The 22,518-nt window shown below is 34.8% G+C and overlaps 2 protein-coding genes across 2 annotated transcripts; both read left to right on the top strand.

Moving 5' to 3' along the window:
• Positions 1–5,413: 5,413 nt before the first annotated feature.
• On the top strand, positions 5,414–9,988 carry SPON2 (spondin 2). Its single transcript, XM_062493317.1, has 5 exons — positions 5,414–5,639; positions 5,988–6,211; positions 6,479–6,670; positions 7,637–7,811; positions 9,810–9,988. The coding sequence occupies exons 1-5, from the start codon at positions 5,417–5,419 to the stop codon at positions 9,986–9,988; spliced, it is 993 nt and encodes a 330-aa protein (XP_062349301.1). The 5' UTR covers positions 5,414–5,416.
• A 4,798-nt stretch (positions 9,989–14,786) lies between these two features.
• Positions 14,787–20,185, top strand: LOC134044200 (transmembrane emp24 domain-containing protein 11-like). The gene is given in 6 exon segments (XM_062493316.1): positions 14,787–14,857; positions 14,859–15,106; positions 15,985–16,085; positions 16,834–16,959; positions 19,041–19,187; positions 20,036–20,185. Coding segments are annotated over 6 exon segments (843 nt in total).
• Positions 20,186–22,518: the final 2,333 nt, after the last annotated feature.

Genomic DNA, 22,518 nt, shown 5'->3' with positions numbered 1-22,518 from the left:
CAATTTGTGATTTAGCTGCTGAGATGGCAGAGAGAATTTAAATTATTTGTTTCAACTGAGTTCATTGCTGCCAAGATTACTCCTCTTTACCCATAAAGGAGATGTGAAACAGTAGAATATGGCTCTGACCTTAGAGTGGAAGACAACTTCTGAGTTCATATGATAACTGATAGATTAGGAAATCAAAACTGCTGGTGAAGGTGACTATTGAAAAAAGTCATACACATTGGGTACTAGAGAAGACAGAAGGGAAACATAACCTCTGGTAATTGTCATGGGGGACCTTGATTTGGTTAGCTAGGGCTGGGCCACATATTAGGTGTTTCAGTACTAAGGATGTATTAAATACAAACAGCAGAAGAATGCAGAATATGACAGAAAAGGTTTTTGATCATGATGAGTGTCACTGTGGTTAAGAAGATTGGTATTTTTCCTTATCCTTTTCCTTATTTTGGCTTGAATTCTCAGTGAGCCCTGAATAAAGATAGAGGTACCTGGATCTGTTACTTAGATGGTTCCATGGGAGGTAGGATCAATGAAGAGCTTATCAATACAGTTAGGGGAGACCTGAGAACTGCTCACCAGTTATTAATTTGATCAAATATTGGTATGGATTAAAGGGTGAGCTGAACAGCCCTGTAGATTCTATCAGCTAAAATAACTAGAGTTCCATTATATATAGTGGCAGTATACATATTTAGTTTGTATGTTTGTACTTACTTTAGGTATCTTAATCTACAAAGTAAATTTTTCTCTCAAAGGATTAATAAAGATTAAAGCTGCCTTCACAACTGTTGTACCATCCAATATCAAGAATACTTTACTCTCCTATGTAAACACTTTCTTTTGTAAAAGGTCCCAAACTAACACCACAATTTCTCCATCATAAAACATTCTGCTACTACCCACTCTAGTCCCAAGATTTTGCATCTTAGAGCTCAGAGGGTTTTGACTGAATGCTAACCTTTGGCATTGCTGAGTGTCCATAATTATATTTGTCTCCAAGGTAACCACAGGAGAGAAAGTATGGCTGTGTAATCCTTAAGTAATACTATGTTATGTTTTTCTTGGAAGACAAAGAGATTCTAGCTAGTCTTAAGCATGTAAAGCAGCCTGTGAATATCAGAGTTCCACATATACTCCTTATCACCAGAATTAAAATAGTTTCAGCAAAATTGAAATGTGTGTTGATAACTCAGGAATATAAATACAAAATTTTTGGAGCTTCTGTTTTGAGTAAATCTGGGCAAACTTACATCAGATTAGTCATTTTGGTAAATTTTCCTTTCTCTTCATCTTACAGTTTAATAGAAAAGTCATAACTAATCACGGCAATCTGGTTGCTTGCCAGAAAAAGGGCTAAATTATTCCCTGACTAATCAAAATAGAATTTACATGATTTTAATGTGCTATATTCCTGTGTGATAACCTGAATTTGGTCATTTAAATGTTTTAATACAGTGTAAATGATTCCAGAGCCAACATGAAATTGATGATACTGTCGTATTTTTAAGTAGTTTTTTTCTTGTTTTCTCATTTCTTTAATTATTTTTGGTCACAAAAAGTACAAGTTATTTTAGACAAAGTTATGACTGACATTCAAAAACCAAATATATCTGGACGCCATTTTTGTTTTATACTTTCCAGCTTTAGTACTCTGAATTTTGGTAAAGACTGCAGGATCTGTAAAACTGTTGTCATGTTGACAAAAAACAGCAGAAGTTGCACACTTCTGCAAACAAAATTTAACCCAAGGCACACTTTGGCACTGATGCTTAAATTAAACAAGGTTTGTATGATAATCCCTCCAGAATTCAGGGTCTGTAGAGGTACATATGTGGATAGAAAATAGGTGTACGGGAGAGACACAGACTTGAATAACAAAAGCTATTTTGCTGAAAAGGAGAAAAAAATATATTTATTGTACAGGCAAATTTCTTTCTAAAGAGAAGCTCTTTTTTCCAGTTTTCCATGAGAGTTCTCAGCAGCCTCCTAATGGGGCATAAAAACTGAAGAAGGAATGCAAGCATAGGTTCTGATCCCACAGCATTTTTTTCTCCTACTGCTGGCCCACAGAAGTTTGGCATCTGTGGTTCCCAACCATGAAAGTAATCCATTGAGTGGAAATTTGCTTTTCTTCAGCTTTTAATTTTCCTTCCCATCTACGAGACACATTTGGTGTTTTGATGTCCTTCACAATGTCAGAGACTGATTATGCTTAGCACAGTTTCTATTTAAGGAAATAAGACAGTGAGTCCTTAGGATTTTCTGACAACATTACTCTGCATGGTTTTTTTTTTGTTTTGGTTTTTTTTTTTTTTTTTTTTCTCTCCACTCAGCCTTAGGGGGCAGGGGATAGGGAGACAAGATAATCAAATATATTTACAGTATTCTGCCCAATGATTTCATTATGAATTGAACAAAGGTAAGAATGACACTCTAGGTCCTGAAGAATTTAATCATGAGAAATCTGTCATGGTAAAACCCTCATTGTAAACAGGGAAAGGTCCAGTGCCAAGTTATGCAGCCTGTATGTATTGTCCCATTCCTGGGTACATTCATAACACGTAGTCATGGAACCAGAATAATCCAGTCTGGTGATGTGCTTTTTGCCAGCAATTTATTGTCAGAAGGAAAAGGCTATTCTGATAAATTAAATATTTCTGTGCCAGACCCAGAGCTAGCTGATTTGTTCTCATTTTACGTGTTGTCCCGGCAGTGCCACGGTAGGTTTCAGTATGTGAAGTTCACTGGCTCAGTAATTGTGATGACAGACAACAAAATTTACAGAATTTTAAGGCTATTTAATGAAAATATGCAAGTCTTAAGTAGTTTTAACAATACACTTGGCAATATACTTTTAAATTTGTGGGATCTTTGTGTAGTTCTAGCAGGTTGCACGGGCTGGATGACATTAAATTAAAATCTCTAAGAAACCTGTGGATCTGGAATTCTGTGCATAGCAGGGAGTGAGCTGGACATAATTCAAGTATCATCCTTCAATAAACACTCAAAGAACTTGTATAAAAGTATTCATGAAGGCTCTTTGCTCTTTTTCTTAGTGGAGTCTGGCTCCTGGAAGAGAAACCAATTCTGGAAAACATACCAGATGTAAGATGGAGGAAGAGACCTTTGAATTAAAGGGCATGTCCATGCCTAGATGCTTAACCTGCTACAGGATTCCCACTTCTACCCAGATATGGAAGAATTGTGGCTATAGGTGCTGTAGCCATCTATGTTGAAACTTGCAATAGATTCCATTTTGTCAGCAGAATAATTGGCAGAAATTCCATCCAGACATCCCAGTTTATTCATCTCCTGGCTTGGATTTACCATGGGGTGGGAGGGAAGTTTCCAGTTAAAGTGCCACAAAGCTCAGACATGCTGTTTGGTGGACAAAAGTGTGTCACTAAATCTGTGTGGTGTGTGCTTAACCTGTGATGCCCTGGGAGCTGCATCTGGAAAATAACTGAGTTTGTTTGGGTCTTTTCCCTTATGCTGTACCATCATGTGAGGGATCTGGGGAAATACTTAAAGTGACATTCCTCACAATTTCTAAAGAAAACTCTATGAGTTATTATTTTCATGGTGCACTGTAAAACTTTGAATTGCTAATTAGCCACTATAGCATTTGTTAACCTTGCAGGTTTGGCACAAAGCCCTTTGTTTTCCCTTATTTGAAAGGTGGTGGGGAAAATAACTTAAAATAAAGATTAAACATTTTTTAATTAGGTCACTCTATAATGCTTAATTTTCATAAACAATTTAAAAGTTTTTAGTGATGTAGGTATATGTACTGTGCTATAGAGGATGTATGACTTAACTGTAATAATGAGATTTTTATTTGGGGTTTTTTACTCTGAAGACAGCTAAGAAAAATCTCCGAGCTTCCCAAAACCACTCTTTCCAATGAAACCACAATGTTACAGAGCCCTTTCATCATCCAGCATGCAGTACTTTACACACAAAAATATACACTGTACTACTTTAAATTAATTCATATTTGCAGTAGACACAGTCTGTGTGAGTATGTGCAATTATGAAATGTAACTTTTTTTTCCTCTTGACATTTTTAGCTGCCTCACCCCTTTTATTTGAACACATACATATGGTGTGTGAGAGTGAGCAAGCTCTCTGTAAATGTTTGGAAGGAGCATCTGTCAGACAATAAAACTTACAAGAAAACATGTTTCTCATTTAAAGAGTATTCACTAGAACTATTTCAGTGTTGGAATCAGTTCATTTGTATAGCTTGGAGGCATTAATAAGAGCAGAGAACTGTAAAGGCACCAGAAAACTCAAACTGTTACTAAGAATCCAAGGTATTTTTTTAAAAAAAAATTGTCTTTTCGGCATCTCAATCTTTGATAAGGAATTTGAACCAGCTGACAGACAGGAAACCTCTGCTAGTCCATCCTGAGGGATTGCAAACAAGAAGATGGCACGATTTTTGCAAACCTGGAAAGTCTAAAGATTGCAATAATTGTTGGACCAAAGGGACCCTCTTCAGGCATAAATAGCAAGACTCCTACTGTCTTCTCTTGCAGACCAACTCAGCTGCCAGCAAAAGCAGGTGCTCTCCCCCTACCAGTGCTCCAGAGGAATATTTAGTGAGTATTCATAGCTATTTTTACAAACTAATATATTCTTAGTGATTTAATTAAGCTTGTATAGTTTCCTTAAAGGACAAAGACATTTAGAAATCAGTTTTTAAATCAGTTATTTTAAACAATTGGTGGAGTTCAACAGTCCGATGCAATTACCATGTTAATTTAAAAACAAAATCTGCACAACCTATGACAGTAACTTTAAAAAATACTGATTTTTAAAAAACAATGTAGTTTAAACAATCTAAAGGAATTACAATGTTTTTAATTCACATTATGACAGCAAAGTCATTTATATAAATAGAAAATCTATTTGACTTTAAATGTTATGCTATAAAACAGACTTTGTAGAACACAAATTTAAAACAAATCATTTCTTTTGGCAAAGTAACCTGCAATTTAATCTTTAGAAGAATAAATATACCACTAATGTTTTCCACAGAAACAGTTGCTACTCTAATTAAATCAAGATGTGACTTTAATCAGATTTCAAAAGAAAATCAGAAACAGATTTTTCTCTGAGGTAGTACTATAGACAAGGATAAGATATTTTTATTTTCATTTTTATTAGAAACACTCGTCCCAGGTAAAGTTACAGGCTTGTAGGATATACCATGGAAATAACAAATCTGAAAGCATTATAGTAATGTTTTCAGAAGCATAGCAATTTTTAGTGTTTCAGATATCTGCTTTCTCTTTGGTTATAATTTATACCACATTACATTTTATTAGGTAACTGTTATTAATTTTTGAGTTTAGAGTTACTAATATAGCTAACACTTTTTTTGTTTCTTTTCATGTGTAAGGGAATGAAAAACTTGATGTTTGTCTACTGGTCCTGTAAAGTTCTCTGGACAGTACTTGTAACAATGCTGGGTTATTCCAGCAGCCTGCCTGTGGGGGAGGATGCTCTTTGCACAGCAGAGGAACTTGCTAAATACAGGATAATCTTCATAGGAAAATGGAGTCAAACTGCTTTCCCTAAGCAGTATCCACTCTATAGGCCCCCAGCACAGTGGTCATCCTTGCTAGGTAAGTGAAGTATGCACAGATTTAAGATCACCGCTGTGATCCTGTTTTTCTTAACACTTATGTAAGATAAGTAATGAAAAAAAGAAAAAAAAAAACAAAAAAAGCCAAAGTTACTAAGAATGAATGCAGATATTGATGAATCCTCAATGTTTTCAAAAATCTACATGTTTTCAATTGACTTCTGTTTTCAATTGGCTGCAACTGAAAGAAAAGTGATAAGTCAAATGTTTTAGTGTTCACTCAATTTCATACACATTTTTTAAACCTCAGAAATGAAACAGAGAAAACGAAGAAATAAGGACATTCTAAATCAGACTTTTATGTCATGCCATGTATTCACTCAAATAGGTGTTACTCATAGTTCTGACTACAGCATGTGGAAAAAAAATGAATATGCCAGCAATGGTGTACGTGATTTTGCTGAAAAGGGTGAAGCATGGGCATTAATGAAAGAAATAGAAGAAGCTGGAGAGAAAATTCAGAGTGTACATGGAATCTTCTCTGCTCCTGCAATTTCCAGTGGTACAGGACAAACCTCTACTGAATTAGAAGTGCATCCAAGACATCCCTTAGTAAGTAAATGTACATACTCACTCTAAAAGTTTATTTTATGTTACCACCAACCAAAATTAAATATTTGAGTTCTCCCTTGTAGGAACAATATAATGAAAAAGAGTTACTAAAAAGCATGTCACATTGCAGGAAGCACTTACAGCTTCCATAAATTAGGAGAGCAAAATGACATTCTTTCAAAAATTTTGAGCTAAAATTACAATAAGCAGGACTGAAGCATTCCAAAGCAAGTGATGCAATCCTGACGGATCATTTTGTTTCATTAGGTTTCGTTTGTTGTACGAATTGTTCCAAGCCCTGACTGGTTTGTGGGAATTGACAGCCTAAATCTCTGTGAGGGAGACCACTGGATGGATGAAGTATCAGTGGATCTATTTCCATATGATGCTGGAACTGATAGTGGATTCACATTTTCCTCCCCAAACTTTGCCACTATTCCACAGGACACAGTTACAGAGGTAGGTGCAAGGACATAGTTTAGCACTTCATACTGATATGCTCTGAGTTTTCCCTTTAAAAGATAATTATTCTATAATTGTGAAAGTGATTTCAGTATTAGAGAGTGCTGATGCTCTCTATATATGGATTTATTATGCAGCTGATAAACTTACTGCTTTTGTTTATCTTCTGTATCTTTGAGATGTATTAAGTAAATGTAAAGGGTTCATGAGAATTTGTCTCTACATTTTCTGGAAAAGCTGACAATTTTTTACATGATATTTAATGACCGTTAAAGTGCCAGGAAAATGAAAATACTCGTAAAAGTCCTGACATCACCAAATGTGAATCTAACCAGGAAAATTCTTGGTAGTGAATACTGCTGTGAGAAGGAGTTTTCAGTTGAAAGCAGGGTTGACCCTGAAACTGTTACATTTGAAGCAAAGGACCTAAAGGAAACCAGAGAACTTCACTGCTTTCAATGTCTTTCACTCATTGCATCCTCTCTATGCCTCATACTTTGCTTTTTCCATTTAAGAGTGGTGACGAAGGATTTCAATTCAAATGTTTTGAATACTATAAGTATTCACTTAATCCTTTCTTAAAGGTGAGTTTTTCTAGGAAAAAATGCTAGTGAGAAATGAGGAAAGGAAGAGAGAAGCATTTGGCCTCTCATATCTGTAAGACAGCTCCTATAGCACACCTAATATTATCGTTTATCATTCATGTATTCTTGTAATAACATCCAGTTCCTTCTGTTAAATCATTTCATACGTTGCTGTGTTCACAGGACTTCCTACCACAGTCCTGTATCCAGTCAAGTATCCTGCATTAAAATCTTGGATTGACCAGCATAGTTATGTGAACTGAAGTTCATAGAAACTGGTTGTATGCAAATTATTTGCCAAAAGGTATTAGCATGATTTTAAAACAAGATTTTACAGTTGCCTTCTTAGCTTTTTAATAGTCCCCTTTTTATTTCACAGATCACTTGTTCCTCTCCAAGTCACCCAGCAAACTCATTTTATTATCCCAAACTCAAAATTTTGCCACCAATTGCTCAAGTAACAATGGTGAAATTAAAGAAAAGCCAGCTAGGCCTTTCTGCACCTTTTATTAATCTTCCAGCTAAAAGCAATGAAATAATAGACACCGTCTCAGGTAAGTGATTAGTAGATGTTTTCAATGCTGTTATTTCCATTCACTTAGAAGTATGTGGAAATCTGGCAGGTGATGTGGATGAAACAGGTGATCAGGCAGAATATTCTCCTATCTGCATAGGAAGAGTTCCAGACTCACAAATGGGAAATAAAACAAGCCAGTCAACATAAAAGAGAATTCCTGAAAGAATAAGTAAGGGATTGCATATTTCAGCTGTGGTTCAAAGGACTGGGCTCTATCCAGAGTAAGAGCTACCCAAGCCTTTTTATCATTTTATAAGTGAATTTTATAAGAAACAAATGACACTCAATCATATTCAGCATTCCCAAATGCTTTGCAACTTTGAAATAAATAATCATGTTTAAGGTTTTACCTGGCAGTGAAGCCAAGAACCAATGCTGTTGTCTCTTTCTGTGTCAGAGCTTGGCAGTTATATGCAATAAAAATTTATATAATTCAATTGATTTTATAATATTTTCGATTTGATAAAAATAAAGTTCTCTCTCATTTTCACTTTCTCAAAAACATTAACTAATAATCTTGAATAGATCGGAAGACATGCAAACTACTGACTCAAGTCAATCATAAGTGTGATTTTCAAATCTCTGAAATAGCAAATATATAATTAATGCAATATTTGCTCCCAGGGAGCAATGTATTCCCAAAAGAGTTGCCAAGTCCCAGGAGCTTCTCCAGAATGTCTGGAGATTGCATGTCTCTAGCACTGTGCTGGGCACCTTACAACTACTAAAATACAGCTCATTATCTACACAGTTATTTATAATTTAATAAATTTATCAATTTATAGTGGTTTAATGTATTTCTATTAGTAAACAAGACATATCCAAAGTAAGTTTTGCATATTTCATTTACAGTTATATGTCTTTCCCATAAGATTTGAAAGGAACATTTAGCCCTGTGCATCATATAAATTTATAACAGCATTTAAAGTATGGTATTTAAAAAATGATTTTTAGGCACAAATCCCCACTTTCTTGTACATGAACCAGTAAATCAGTCTGTTTAAAAATTTATTCTGTCATCAAAAGGGCATATTTAATTACCAGAGATCAAGTAGTGTCCTTCATTCCCTCTAGAAACATAGGAATGAGTGATGACAACAGAAGTGGTGAGTTCACTGTAATACCAGAAATTTATACCAGGTGTCACATTTGGTGTGGCATTTAAAGATGGGCTTTTGCACACCTGTTTTTACCCACAAATGCTGTAGCAGGCAGTTTTGATGTGACAAGCAGTATTTTAATTTAACCTGGTAAGGAATATTCACCTACTTTTTATGATTCTTATTTTAGATAGTAGCATACAGTATGGATAGTACTTCAGAGTTTCTAACTTTTCTTGCACTGAATGAAAACTATATTGAAAATCCCTTCAGCATCAGAAAGCTTCTAGTGACAGAATCCTTATTGGCAAAGGGAAGAGTAGTGTACACACCAAAAAATAGCATGATGATTTAATGATAAAAAAATGGGACTTTATTTCTGAAGCAAATTGCAACAAAAGTAAAATGGAATTTGATATGAACAATTCCAAGAACAATAGCTGCCTGCAAAGAAATATAAATATACTAAATAAACCAGAGAAAAGCTTTAATCCCAGTGTTTTAGCCATGCAAAGAAAAATGAGTTATAAAAATTGCCAGTAAATGCTTTTCAATTCAATATTTTGAGTACAATCATTTTAAGCATAGTTTTCTTTTAAGGAATTCTGTATTTTCATTCAAAATATAATATGCTTTGGTACTAATATAATACCTCAGAAAGGCTCTAGACTGCAATAACAATAATGCTGATGAGTTTAGGAGCTGAAACCAGACTTTTTAAAAATTTATGAGACAACATGCTTATTTGATTAATCGCATGTGTTTTGTATAAGAAAGGATGCTGTTTGATGACCATTCCTTAATGTTTTTTCAACTGTGTACTTGACTTAAGTACAAATTGATGCAAAGTTACCTCTTTGCTGTGTGCATTGCAGAAACACCCCTGGATTGCGAGGTTTCACAATGGTCTTCCTGGGGGCTCTGCAGAGGGGTTTGCAGGGAAACGGGGACCAAGATCAGAACTCGTTTTGTACTTCTTCAGCCTGCCAATAATGGAATGCCTTGTCCAGACCTGGATGAAGAAACAGGATGTGAACCAGAAAATTGTGTCTGAAATAAAGAAAAGATAATAATTAAGATAATTTAAAAGTAGCATAAGTTTAAACTACATGTCAATCAATGATCTTCTTAATTTGGATACGCTGCATTATTTTGCTGAAAAGCTGTATTAGAGTGGTTTTGAAAGTTTTTATTTTAGATCAAGATTTTGGGGGGTTAAATTCTAAAGTTTAGTAGGACAACAGTACTGGATAATTTACAGACCAAAAACCCCCGAATAAATCCTTCCTCCAGATACACTGTAAATTCTTGGAGTACCCTCTAGTGGCAGAAAAGAAGACATTTGGAAAGATTGTAGTTCATATTTTCACTTCACGGTAAAAATATTTCAATCACAAAATCTAAAAAAATAATGTCCTTAAATATTGTAATTTGTTTATCTACAGCTATTTATACCTAGAAAATAGGTTTTTTTCCTCTAAATTATGTTTTTATAATTTATTGGCATTTTTGTCGTCTTTCTAACCTTGCCTAATGTCCATTTCTTCTGAAAATACTTACAAAAGTCAGAGTGAGCAGATGTTTGCAGTGTGGTTAAGACAATAGTGGAACTCAGTAAACTTGTCTTGAGACTTTTGGATATATGAAAATGTCTTTTTCTTTCTCAAAAGTGAGAAGAATAACTGCCATGAGGACACTCAGCCAACAAAATAAAAAAAAAAATCAGAAGTGTGGGTAGTAGTAGAAACATCTGAGCTGAATTAAAAGTATTAGCTGAGATTCAAAAACTGATTGTTGGTGTGTGTCCCTCATGACACAACTTTAATCTCAAAGTTAATGCTGTTGACCATAACATAAATTATATCATTAACCTTATATATGCAGTAAATGTGTCAATGTTTCTTTATATGTGTTTGCTGCTATTTGTGTATGTATTACCTAAAATTAAGGTGTGCACAACTCTAACAAAACACATGTTAGAAACTGTTCCTGACTGCAAGTTTTAATGCTCAAATAACTGTTAGAAAAGGAATGTAACATATGGCTTATGAAGAGCTGTGGCTACCAACTAGGAAAAGAATTCTGGAATAATACTTATTCAATAGAATAAGTTTAAAGTCAGCTCACAAAACTTTTACAGATAACTGCAATTTTATAAATATACAGCACAGGTATTGAACAGGAGAGTTGACTTGAGTAGGTTCTTTCTGAAATACACCACATACAAGATAATTTCTCTTGTCCTTAAAGGAGCACACGGTATTCTCCATAGGGCTGATACATTTAAACAATTCTCTGGGTTTTTTTGGGGTTTTTATTTGTTTTTTTTTTTCTAGGAGAGATATCTTGCAAAGACACAAATAAATTTGAAACTTTATCAGACTTCACTGGCCCTACAAATGCTGATAAATACACAGTTGTTAGAACTAAGTGTAGGAATTTCTGCTCTTCTCTCATTCTTCAGATTCCCACTGTTGTCTGTTGTTCAAAACTGCTTCACTTATTCCTGTTACCATAGCTATTTTTTTAAGTCCCCCTATTTCCACTCTATAATGGGAATACTGTTACTACTCTATTTTGAGTTTAGTCAATCATTAGTATTTTTCTTCCTTCTTTTAATATTAATTTTAACCATTCTGTGTTTTCTGCTACCCTTATTTACTGCATGTTTACACATCTATCATCATATCATAAAACATAAGTATATATTGTAATATAAATTAAAATATTCTCAGAGGATAGGAACTTATTTCAAATTGACTGTCAAGAGACAAATTAAGTTTTTGGGCAAATATCAGATGCAATTCTAAATTGTGCCTTAGGAAAAACAAACTCAAAACCCTCAAGGTATCCTTTGAGGTACTGTCCTGGAAGTTCTCTAAACACTACAGTTTTGCTTCTTCACATGCCCAGAATAAATAAAGGACCAGGCCCAGTAAAAGAATACCTGCATTTTCAACAGCATACATGACCTGAAACTGTGATTTCAGTCCTACCAGATATAGTTTGAATGGAGGAGTAACAGTGTTTGCTCAAACTCCTGGAGACAAAAATTTTCCAAAGGACACTGAAGGAGAAAGGATGAGATAAGGATGTGGAGTAGAAAGAGAATACGTAACAAACCAACACACCTCAGAAAACTTCAGTCAGTGATATGTCACTTCACTATTTTAGGGTATTTGCATGCATGAATATTCGCTGCAGCTTCCTTCAAAATCAGAAGTTTCCTATCCAATCAGTTACCTGGATGTGGTGGTTTTGTAACCTGTAGCTTCAGGAGACCTTGGTAAATGTAATCTTTAAGGAAGTCTCTACAGCTACGTATTGCTTGGCATAAATATAATTCCAGGTATTCCCTTTGCAAACCACAGGGATGGAGCCATTACTCGGCAAGATGGTGGATACAGTGAATGGAACACATTCTAGTGATGGAGCACATTTCTCATAGTACTTATCTATTAAACTCATTAGTGAGGTACATGATCCCTGCATGGATATTATTAGGACTTTGTAGCTTCAGCAGCCTTAGAATTCCCTTAAAAATTTTGGGACCAGGGAGAAACACAGAGAAGCTCTGCCTTCCTTTTCTCTTGTATCTCATGTTACAGACGGTTGGCAACCAAGATGCTGAGGTCCTAAATATATGAAATTTAGGGAAGGAAATAGGCAAATTAATTCCTGGGTTAAACTGATCTCAGGAAGCACTTTGAAAAGAAGCTTGAAATGGAATTGTAAAGACAATTTATTTCAAGAATATTTTATAGAAAGAATCAGCTTTGATGCCTCGGCAGATATTCTTGCAGAATAAAGGATGCAGTTAATGGTAAAGTGCAGCAACAAAAAAGTCACCACAGAATTAAACTGTGGTCCTACAAAAATCATCAACACTAAATTAAATTCCTATAATGGAATAAGTGTGCAGACAAAAGATGTGAGAGTATCTGATGCTACTCAAGGCAAAAAGCCTCATTTATTATATTCCCAGTCTCAGGCAGTTGAAATACTTTGGGAATATCCGATTTGTCATGAATGATCCAACATAATAAAGTATCTCAGACTATTCCTTGACAATATTTAACACTCTTAAGAAATAAATCTAATACTTGATACAGCAAGTTTGATGTCAGACAGATCTTGTTCAATGGGATTTCTGCAGTATGCAGAAGTTGTGTCCATGATAATTTACAGGAACCCTGAATGCCTGAGACAAAAGAGAGCTCTCAGTATGCTGTACAATAACCTGATTACCTGGAGACCGAATTATTTTTGTTTACTTGAAGTCCAGCAGCCCTACTATGCCAGCATTTGCTAGCTAAAAGTACAGAAGGAATGTGTCTGTTCCAATGGGTCTGAGCAGAGTGAAGGATAAAGTGGTGGCACCTTTTATGTCTTGTGTTCTACCACTGGAACTTGGAATTTTGGAAGCCGTAAGGAGTCAACAAAAAGCTAAAAAGATGATAGGTCAAGTAGCTCACAACAAGCAGACAAAACTGTATTTCCTGCAGGTATGAATATGTCATGAGAATTTATGCAGCTGAAAGACAATCAACATCTCCTGCGCTAGAGGGGCAGAAGTCCAACGATATAATGAGTTTCTGTGAAATCTAAAATTATTTCTGATGGATCAGTGCTGTAGTAAAGGAGCCCTAACATCCCCCTTGACATTCCTAAAGAGTCAATAGCCATAAGATGCAATTTTCATCCCTCTATCCTTAACCATACGGAGTCAAAGAAGTAATGTGTAAGGAATCAGTTCTCTATGTCTGACAGCCTCTCTATATGGAGATGCTGATGGGTGATTTTTGGAGGTGAACTAATGCTTGTGCTACAACTTCCATGAAGATACTTCATGCTATGAAATGGACTGAACCCAGGATGGTCCTAAGCCTGTGCCAGTGTTACACAGACATTCCTTTATTGAGACACCTTCACAGATGGCAGGTGCAGTGAAGGGCAATAAACGCCAGTCAGTCCCTCTTTTGCAGATGTGAAATACTGCAGTAGGAGTTATCATCTCAAATTTTTTTTTTAGGTTACAGATATTGCATGAAGGGCTGTCCACCCTTCCTCCTTGATACAAGAAAAATAAATGTTCTTCTGTAATTGGGATAACATTAATTTTATGAGGAAAGAAGGCTTCTCCTGACTGGAAATGATCCCACAGGTGGGTCCTCCCTGCAGGAAAACGACCATTCAGACCAACCTTTCAGAGAGAGTAATCTTCATTAATAGGAACATTTGAGTGATAAATGAGTTCGTAACCAGACATACACATTGGTCTATATTAGAATAAAAATTGGTCACATTGGTCTATATTAAAGGAGAAAAAAAAGGAACTTCAATCACTGATTGATTTACACTATAACTTTCTTCAGTGAATGTATTAGGAATTATCTAAGAAATAGTTATTCCTACATAAAAAAAATCTTATTCTGAAAGTGTTAATGTTATTTTCCCCTGCAATATCTGTATAATTTTACATATTCACTAATGCTATTTGATTATTCAAGTTCTTTTGACTTCTTTATAGTTCTTTTACGCAGTGCCTATGGGTTTTACACAGGTACCTACATTTGTACAATGATTTAGGATAGAAATTAAAGTTTGCTTAATAAAAGAGAAGTGATGCTCTGGAATAATCACCCAGAATTAATGGGAAATAATAACTTCATTTAAGTTGAAAATCGAGCAGTTTATGGAAAAAGGTAGCCAATGTAATAGCCTATACTAATCTAGGGAACTGATCTCAAGCACCAAAGAGGCCCTTTCAGTTTCATGCTCTTCTAAGTGTATAAAATAAATTTTAATCAAGAAGCTGGGAAAGAAGAAAGAATTTAAAAGGTGTCTTTTCCATGTTATCTCATTCTGCTGAACATGCTGTAGTTATTTATAAATGTGTAACCACCAGCTGCCTTTTCTCACAGCTTTTTTTCTCTCAAAAATACTCTGATAAGCAGCTAACAAGGAACAACCACAGAACTACAGGCATTTGTATGTAACTATTTATCTTCAAAAGCAGTACAGCAGGGATATATAACAAACATGAAAAGCAAATTAATAGGATTTCTTTTGAACTTTTGGATTTCTTTTTCACTCGCTTTGTATTTTCACATTGGAGAAAGAGAAGAGAAATGCATAATTGAAGATATTCCCAGCGACACCTTGGTAGTTGGTAGGTACCTGTCAATGCTTTCTGACCACCTAACCTGTGCAGTAACAAAGATAACTGAAAATGTAACAGCAATTTTTGTGATTGATGAATATGGTAAAAAACCAGAAAAGGGCACACTGAAAATCTCCCTGCAGCAGGAATTAGGCTTAAAGTCCTCAAACACCGTGTGTATCTATCACACAAAGAAATGCAGGCTTTCAGAGTGCTTTACTGACTAAACAGAGAAAAATAATGTTTTTTAATTCAACAGCTGTGAAACGGCTGCTTCCATGTGTGCTTCTGCATGTTCCTACTGGTGTATTCATTCATATCAGAATTTCTGTAGCACAGTTTTCCCCATATGAATGGGAGGGTTACTTTTTTGAAAAATGCCTGCCTGAAATAGACAATTCACAATGTACTAGTTTCATTTCACCCCATATATATATCAGAAGTACATTAAATTAACCCACAAAACTGCAAATGTAAGATTTCAAGGGCGTTGTAAAAAGTAATACAAATTAATCTTATTAATCTTTTTTTTTTTAAGAAATAAGTGTGAAAGACAATCCATAAAATGCAATTTGAGTACAGCACATTATGCTTTTGGAGGTCTCAGTGTGCCTTCTAGAGGCTAATCTTACCAGAGCATTAAAAATAATCAGAAAGTTTTCTTGTTAATTAACCATTTTTTGTAGTAGTTTAGAACATTTTCTAGTGCACTAAAAATTTATTGCATTTCACTGTGTTATGAAGTGCCCCTGAGCAATATTAATAATAAACACATGAAATATATACATATATATATATATATATTTGTATTTGTCCTGATAAAGCGATGAAGATATTTAACATTAAGCTATGCTTTATTTAACAGACTTTCCTATGTTTTTATTCAGGGAATTACAAAGTACAACGTTGGGATATACATAAACATGACTTTCTTGAATCTGCTCCTGGTTTGGGAATGTTTGTGACTGTCACAAGTCCTACTGGTGAGGTAAAAATGCTTTATGGATGTTTCTGTAGGGCTTATGACTTGACTTCTGGCACTGGCAAACAGCACTATCTAAAAGTGAAAAGACATTTCTAGGGAAAAAGTAAATCTACAGTCTACTAGCTAGTTCAGTATTTTCATGCTCAAAGATATAAAACCCCTGAGATTTCTAAGAAAGTAAAAAGAAATGATGATATTTGATAATTATGTGTATGGACAATTTTTGCATTACTATCTGATTTGGGAAACACTGTCATTAAAAAGAGTAAGCGACAACTGAGAAAACAAATTAAATTAAAAACAAAACCCCAAAATTAACTAATGAAGTAAAATGATACAGAATGTACTTGTGCAGCAGAAAGGAGGGCTGATAATAAAACCCAAAGTCAAGGTCACCACGAGGCTGCTCATAGCCCTCATGCAGAGCAGCTGCAGGAGCTTCCATGAGGTCCTGAGCTCTTCCAGCAATGGGCAATTTATTTATCTGCCTAGGCAAGGTGTCACTTTTCAAACTCTGAATGCTTTAGAGAGCATTGGCTTTTGTACATTGCAATATTCTGTAATATTATAATGCTTGCAGTAAGCTAAAATTGCTTAGTTTTCCCTAAATCTGTTCTGAAATTTGGATAAATTTAATGATGTCAGCAACTCAGTTGGTTCCTTTTTGCATCCAATTCACAGTACTGTTTTTTGATATTTTTTTTATTGGTAGTTATAAATTACAAACCCAATGGATGTATCTAAATTGCAGGTACTGTTGTCAAAACTGTATGGGCCACAGGGGACCTTTTCTTTTACGTCCTACCTCTCTGGGGAGCATATCATCTGTTTCCAGTCTAACTCCACAAGATTTGCAGTGATTGCAGGGAGCAAACTGGTAGGTGTATTTACTAACTATTCTTTGTGGTAACACTATCAATCATTCACCAACAGCAGACACTTCAGACTGGATTAGAAATTGGTCTAACTTCTAGCAGATGATTCAACTTTTTCAGGGATTAAAGAAAGTAAACATACAATTATGTGAATGAAGAGATGAAAAGACTGTTGTCATATTTAAAAAGTTAGCATTCAAGAGGCAAGTCTAAGGATAGAGAGATTTAATGTTTGTATTATGCATTGAATGTGAAAGATTCTGATCAATAAGAACAACTAATTTGGATCAAAAGGCAAATATGTAAGATTGAGTAACACAGGCAGTTGTCATAAAGCTGTTCCAGGTATTCACTAACTTAGATTGGATTGCTAATGAAAAATGCAACATTTTAATTTTTTAAAGATATTCAAACGAAGAATATGTAAGCATAGTTGTTATTGTCTACTACCAGCAAAGTTGGTTTTAATTCAGATTTTGGGGGGAAAAGATCTATCAGAGGTGATATCATGGCTTCACCGATTGCAGCAAAAAAAAAAAAAAATTATAAATACTGTTTTGAAATTTTATCTATTTGCTGCTTCCCAAAACCAGGAGAGGATTACTCTCTGGAGTGGTTTGGGGTTTTTTTCTCCGAATCTGATGGCAAAAGAGTTAAATAACCAGCTAAATATTAACATCTTCTAAATGTGTTAAGGTAGGTAAATCTCACCCTAGCTGTGTACTTTGGAAAAATGTAGATAACACAGAAATAACAGTACTGGAGTAGGATTATTATACTGGAATAACAAAGTGTTCTTACAGGCTGATTGATCGAAATTAATGGAAATGTAATCATATACATTGCAAAAGCAATTAGGTCTAATCATAAAAAAAATGTGGAGCTTATCAACTAGAAAGAGTAAGGGGGATAAAGCTTTGGCTGGTCACAGTTAACTATGCACCATGAGGATGTGCAGGTGAATTTTTATCTGGTATAGATAGGGGTGCATTACCATTATTTTACATGATACATACATCGTGTAGAGTTCTGACCATCATATAGAAAAGAAGCCAAGAGATGCAGAGAAGGAGAACAATAATGCCAAGAATATGAAATAATATTGTTTGTTTGAGAACACAGAAATAAAAAAAAAAAGAAAATATTGTCCTTTTTAATTATACCTGGAAGAACAAAGATCACAAAAGGAAAAACATTCTTTAGTGAAGGTAAATCTTTAAATTTTCTTCTTAAGAATCAGGTGGTTATCTGAATTCTTTGAAACAAAAATAAAGAAATTAAGGACACAAGGTTGCGAGTTGGATTTATACCTATACAGTTAGGTAACTGTAGCTGAAAGAAGATACACTCTTCATTTGTGGCTGATCTCTGAGCAGACCCAATTTCTATTGTGGTAATATCAGTTTCTAGGGTTTTGAAGATGATTTGTTTGGCTAAAACTTTGTATTTTCTCTTAGCCATACTACCTGGCTTATAGGAGAAGTTGCTTCTACTAGTAGAATTTTTCATTCATGCCAAAATAAGTTGCATAATAATGATAGTTTCATTCTTCTCTCTTTTTTCTATGGTTCTATTGCTTGGCTGGCTGGAGGCATTTTTGCTATAGATCATACAACAGCTTGGAGGATATTGGGAGATATTCCAACTTGGATAAATAATGTGAAGTAAACAGTTATGTGAGGGAACATAGAAGTGCATTTGTAAAAAGCCTCCAACAGTACCATTAAAGACAGCAATTTCTGCAATATTAGGATGAAGTGTGAAACATAATGAGCAGTCCCTTTTGTTTAAAAACTATTTTGGACAATAGCATCATTTTAATGGTGTTTGAATCAATACTAGCATAAAGTAATTCCCTAATGTTAGTGAAGAGTGTAAATTTATATAACTAATTTAAAAATAAAATTAAGAAACCCTTCAAATTTTTCACCTGATTCAAATTTTAGGAGGGATTTTTATAAGCAATTAAAACTATATTCCCACAATGATCTTAAGGGGAAATTATCTGTTGTTTCATTTCTATTCTAAGGAATTTTGAAAAAGCAGAAGACACAGTAATGAGAACTTGTTTTTTTGTTTGCAGCGTATCCACTTGGACATCAGAGTTGGGGAACATTTTTTGGATGAATCTGCTATTCAAGCTAAAGACAAAGTGAATGAAGTTCATGTCAGACTAGAGCATCTAATTGAGCAAATTCATCATGTAACCAGAGAACAAGACTACGAAAGAGTATGTATATCCCTTAATGGAAATGTTAAAAATATTATACACAGGCTTATTGATTTATAAAGTATTATCAGGTTTATCATCCAATTGCAGTGGTATTTTTAACTAACTCACAAAAAACTACAGATATTTAACCAAAATAATCTCCATTACCTTGCAAAATATTTTTAAGCAGTTATATAAAACTAATTAATCACTGTGGACTCATGCTTGTAGCAACAGGTGTTATTTTACAGCAGCAGGTATAATTCTAAAGCAGGATCTTCCAAGTAGAGTTTTCTTGGTCAGAATCAGCCACAGCATCCGAGCAGCTGGCATGTACCACTGTGGGTGATGCTGCCAGCTGTTGTTTCCATGCTGTCCTGTATGCACAAACCTTATTGAGTGGGGAAGGAAATGACTGGGTGTAAATTTATATATCCCCATCAAGACAGACATAAAGCCCTTCTTCAAACAAGTGTACACCCAGTCGCTTTTCTATATAGACTGTGTTTGAAATGTATCAACTAGTTATCCAAACCCAGAAACTGGGCTGCAAAAGGGCCCTTGACAGCAACATGGAAGTGACTGGAAACCTAAACAGGTTAAAATCTGTACTAATGAACATGTTTAGCACAATACATCTTCTGTGAACAAGGGAAGCTCTGTTTGCCTTCCTGCTTCAGGATGCAGAGCGCCTGCTTCTCACTTTTGATTTGTGAAGATATCCACCATACAGATAAGTACAAACCTTCATTTTTATCCACATGATAAAATGTTTTTGTTCACCACTATGCAGAAGAGGGATGCCTTTTTAGTTACCATGAAACATACAGATGCCAAAAGGTAATAAATATGCTTTTATTCTCTAGGAGCGTGAAGAAAAATTTCGGAAAACAAGTGAAGAAACCAACAGCAATATTTTGTGGTGGGCTATAGTACAAACACTAATCCTCATCTCTGTTGGAATCTGGCAAATCAAATCTCTCAGAGATTTCTTTATATCTAAGAAGCTTGTTTAAGTTCTATAAAGTCAATGCACAGATTCAAAAATTGCACACCATGTAACACTGAACATCCAAAGAAACCCCTGCACCTATGAGAAAATTGCTTGTATAGAATTCTCATCTTCTTCATTCTCTCATCTTCTGCTCTAACCCTGGTTTCTCCAGCTAGGTCACAACCTCTGGCATCCATTTACGTTCTACTCCTTGAATCTCCTGTTTTATCATTTTTATTCCCCCTCTACAGATGTAAAGTAAAATATAGGAGTCAGTGACTAAGGTAGCATTTAAGTTCAGTACTTAATGAAGAATGTTTACTTTAGGTTAAATATAAAACAGAAATCCAAAATAAAGTTTCCTAAGATTTTAAATTACTCTGCTGGCTGAGTAATCTTATTTGGCACTACCATGAACAGCTCAGCACTGCAGACTGACTAGTATTCAGATAGTGAACAGAGAAATAATTACATCCCCTGCGGTGTTTAATTGGGTGAGAGTGTCTTGAACTCAATCTGTGTAAGTGTAACACCTAAACATAATTGCGAATGCTTTCTTGTAAAATATTCAGAGTTTGAACTGATCAGAGGTGGCAGCAATTACCATGGAAGAGAGAGATCCAGACAAGTAATCTGGAATTATACTTACTTTTTACTTCCAGAAAAACCCTAAACATTAGGCTACAGAACTGATGGTGATCAAATGCCTCCCACAGTTGTTTATGTAAATTATAGTCTTTATGAAATATGCCAAAGGAACCCAAATTATACTTTTCTTGGTAAACAATGCCAATTTTATTTTAATTCATTCCTGCACTAAATGTTTCTGTGTTGGAAATTTTTTATAATTTCAATTATTTAGCAACTTTAATATGACTGCCTACAGAATTACCAGTTCTTGACTAAATTTTCCATTTCACTTATTGCAGCTTGGTTGCATATATCTTTATGCCCTAATTTAGCTAGTTTGTGTAAAATAGCAGCGTAACTACAGTATCCTACAATGACAAGTCAAAGGCTGTGGTTAAAAATCCAGATAATTAGCTTGACAAAGCAGCAATAGTAGTAGGAAGAAGTTGGAAATGATTACATACAAAAAGCATGGAAGTCAAAGTTTCTAGAGCATTGTGATAGCAGAATATTGTGGCTTGTTTTCCTAACCATCTTTTCAGACCCTTTGCTAGTTTAAAATGTAGTGAAAGGTGAAATATCTGTAGACCAATCATAGTTCTAAAGGCACTGCTTTATTTCTTTTTTATTTTCCCACCTGTTGTTTTCTTTAGCAAGGAAATGACATTTCCTTTTAAGTCTACTTACATTTCCAGTATGGGAATTAAAATACAGCTGGTAGTATGCAAGAATCAATAAAATTGATACAAAGTAGAGACAAAAAGCAATGTTCCAGGGACCAAATCAATCCAAATAAAATCTCATAAAGCTACTCACTACATTGTGTCATATTTTTATAAATTTGGATACTTCAGAGGTGCCGCTTGGAATGACCAGTAAGTAAGTGTTATTAAATTAACTTTTATAGAGCACTCATTCACAACATGTCTTGTAATAACATCTTTGGTGGTGGGTAAGAAGGAAATATGTGTTAAAACCATATGGTATATGAAGTCCAAGAAGAAAGTAATAAAGTGCTGCAACAAGGTTGTGGTTCAGACTTTAGCTGATATTTAGAGTAAGGCTCCTAACTACATCCCAATGACAAACGTAACTCATACCACTTACAGTACACTCCAGCTGGTAATCCAGGACAAGAGACATTTCAGAATTTATAAAAGAGCTAATCACAATCGACCATATTAATTACTCAAAGAGTATAGACTCAGCACTGAGACTTGGGAGTCTTGAACATAACTTGTGATTGCTTAAATCTTTGCTACTACTACTGGTATTACTATAATTATTATTATTAATAATAATAATCATCGTATCATCATCATCATCTTTGCTTTTATGAAATGTTTTCAACCTCCTTCAAGATTTTTAATTAACTCCATGAAGCAGAAGCTGACTCACAGCTCCTTTGGGAAGCACTTTGGGGGCAGAAGCCTTTGTGAAGTTAAAAGATTCCTGTGCAGTTTGTGGCTCTGTCATAGCCTGCAATGCAACTAGCTCTGTAAGGGACTGGCTCCCTAAAATTTTCATTGACACTAGCAAGCAATGGGGTCCTATTTTTTTTTTAATTTTATCTAAGAAATGAATATCAAATCTCCTTGTTTTGCTCTTTTCCCACAACAGATGATGCTATAGCAAACCTGTGATAGCGAATTAAGAAATTTCCTGGATTCTTGCATAAAATAGTGAAATCCACAATTATTTTCCCTGTTTTTTTTTAATTTTTTT

The sequence above is a fragment of the Cinclus cinclus genome, chromosome 5 (assembly GCF_963662255.1).
Source record: "Cinclus cinclus chromosome 5, bCinCin1.1, whole genome shotgun sequence".
Lineage (NCBI taxonomy): Eukaryota > Metazoa > Chordata > Aves > Passeriformes > Cinclidae > Cinclus > Cinclus cinclus.
This window is presented reverse-complemented; position numbering and strand designations above follow the sequence as displayed.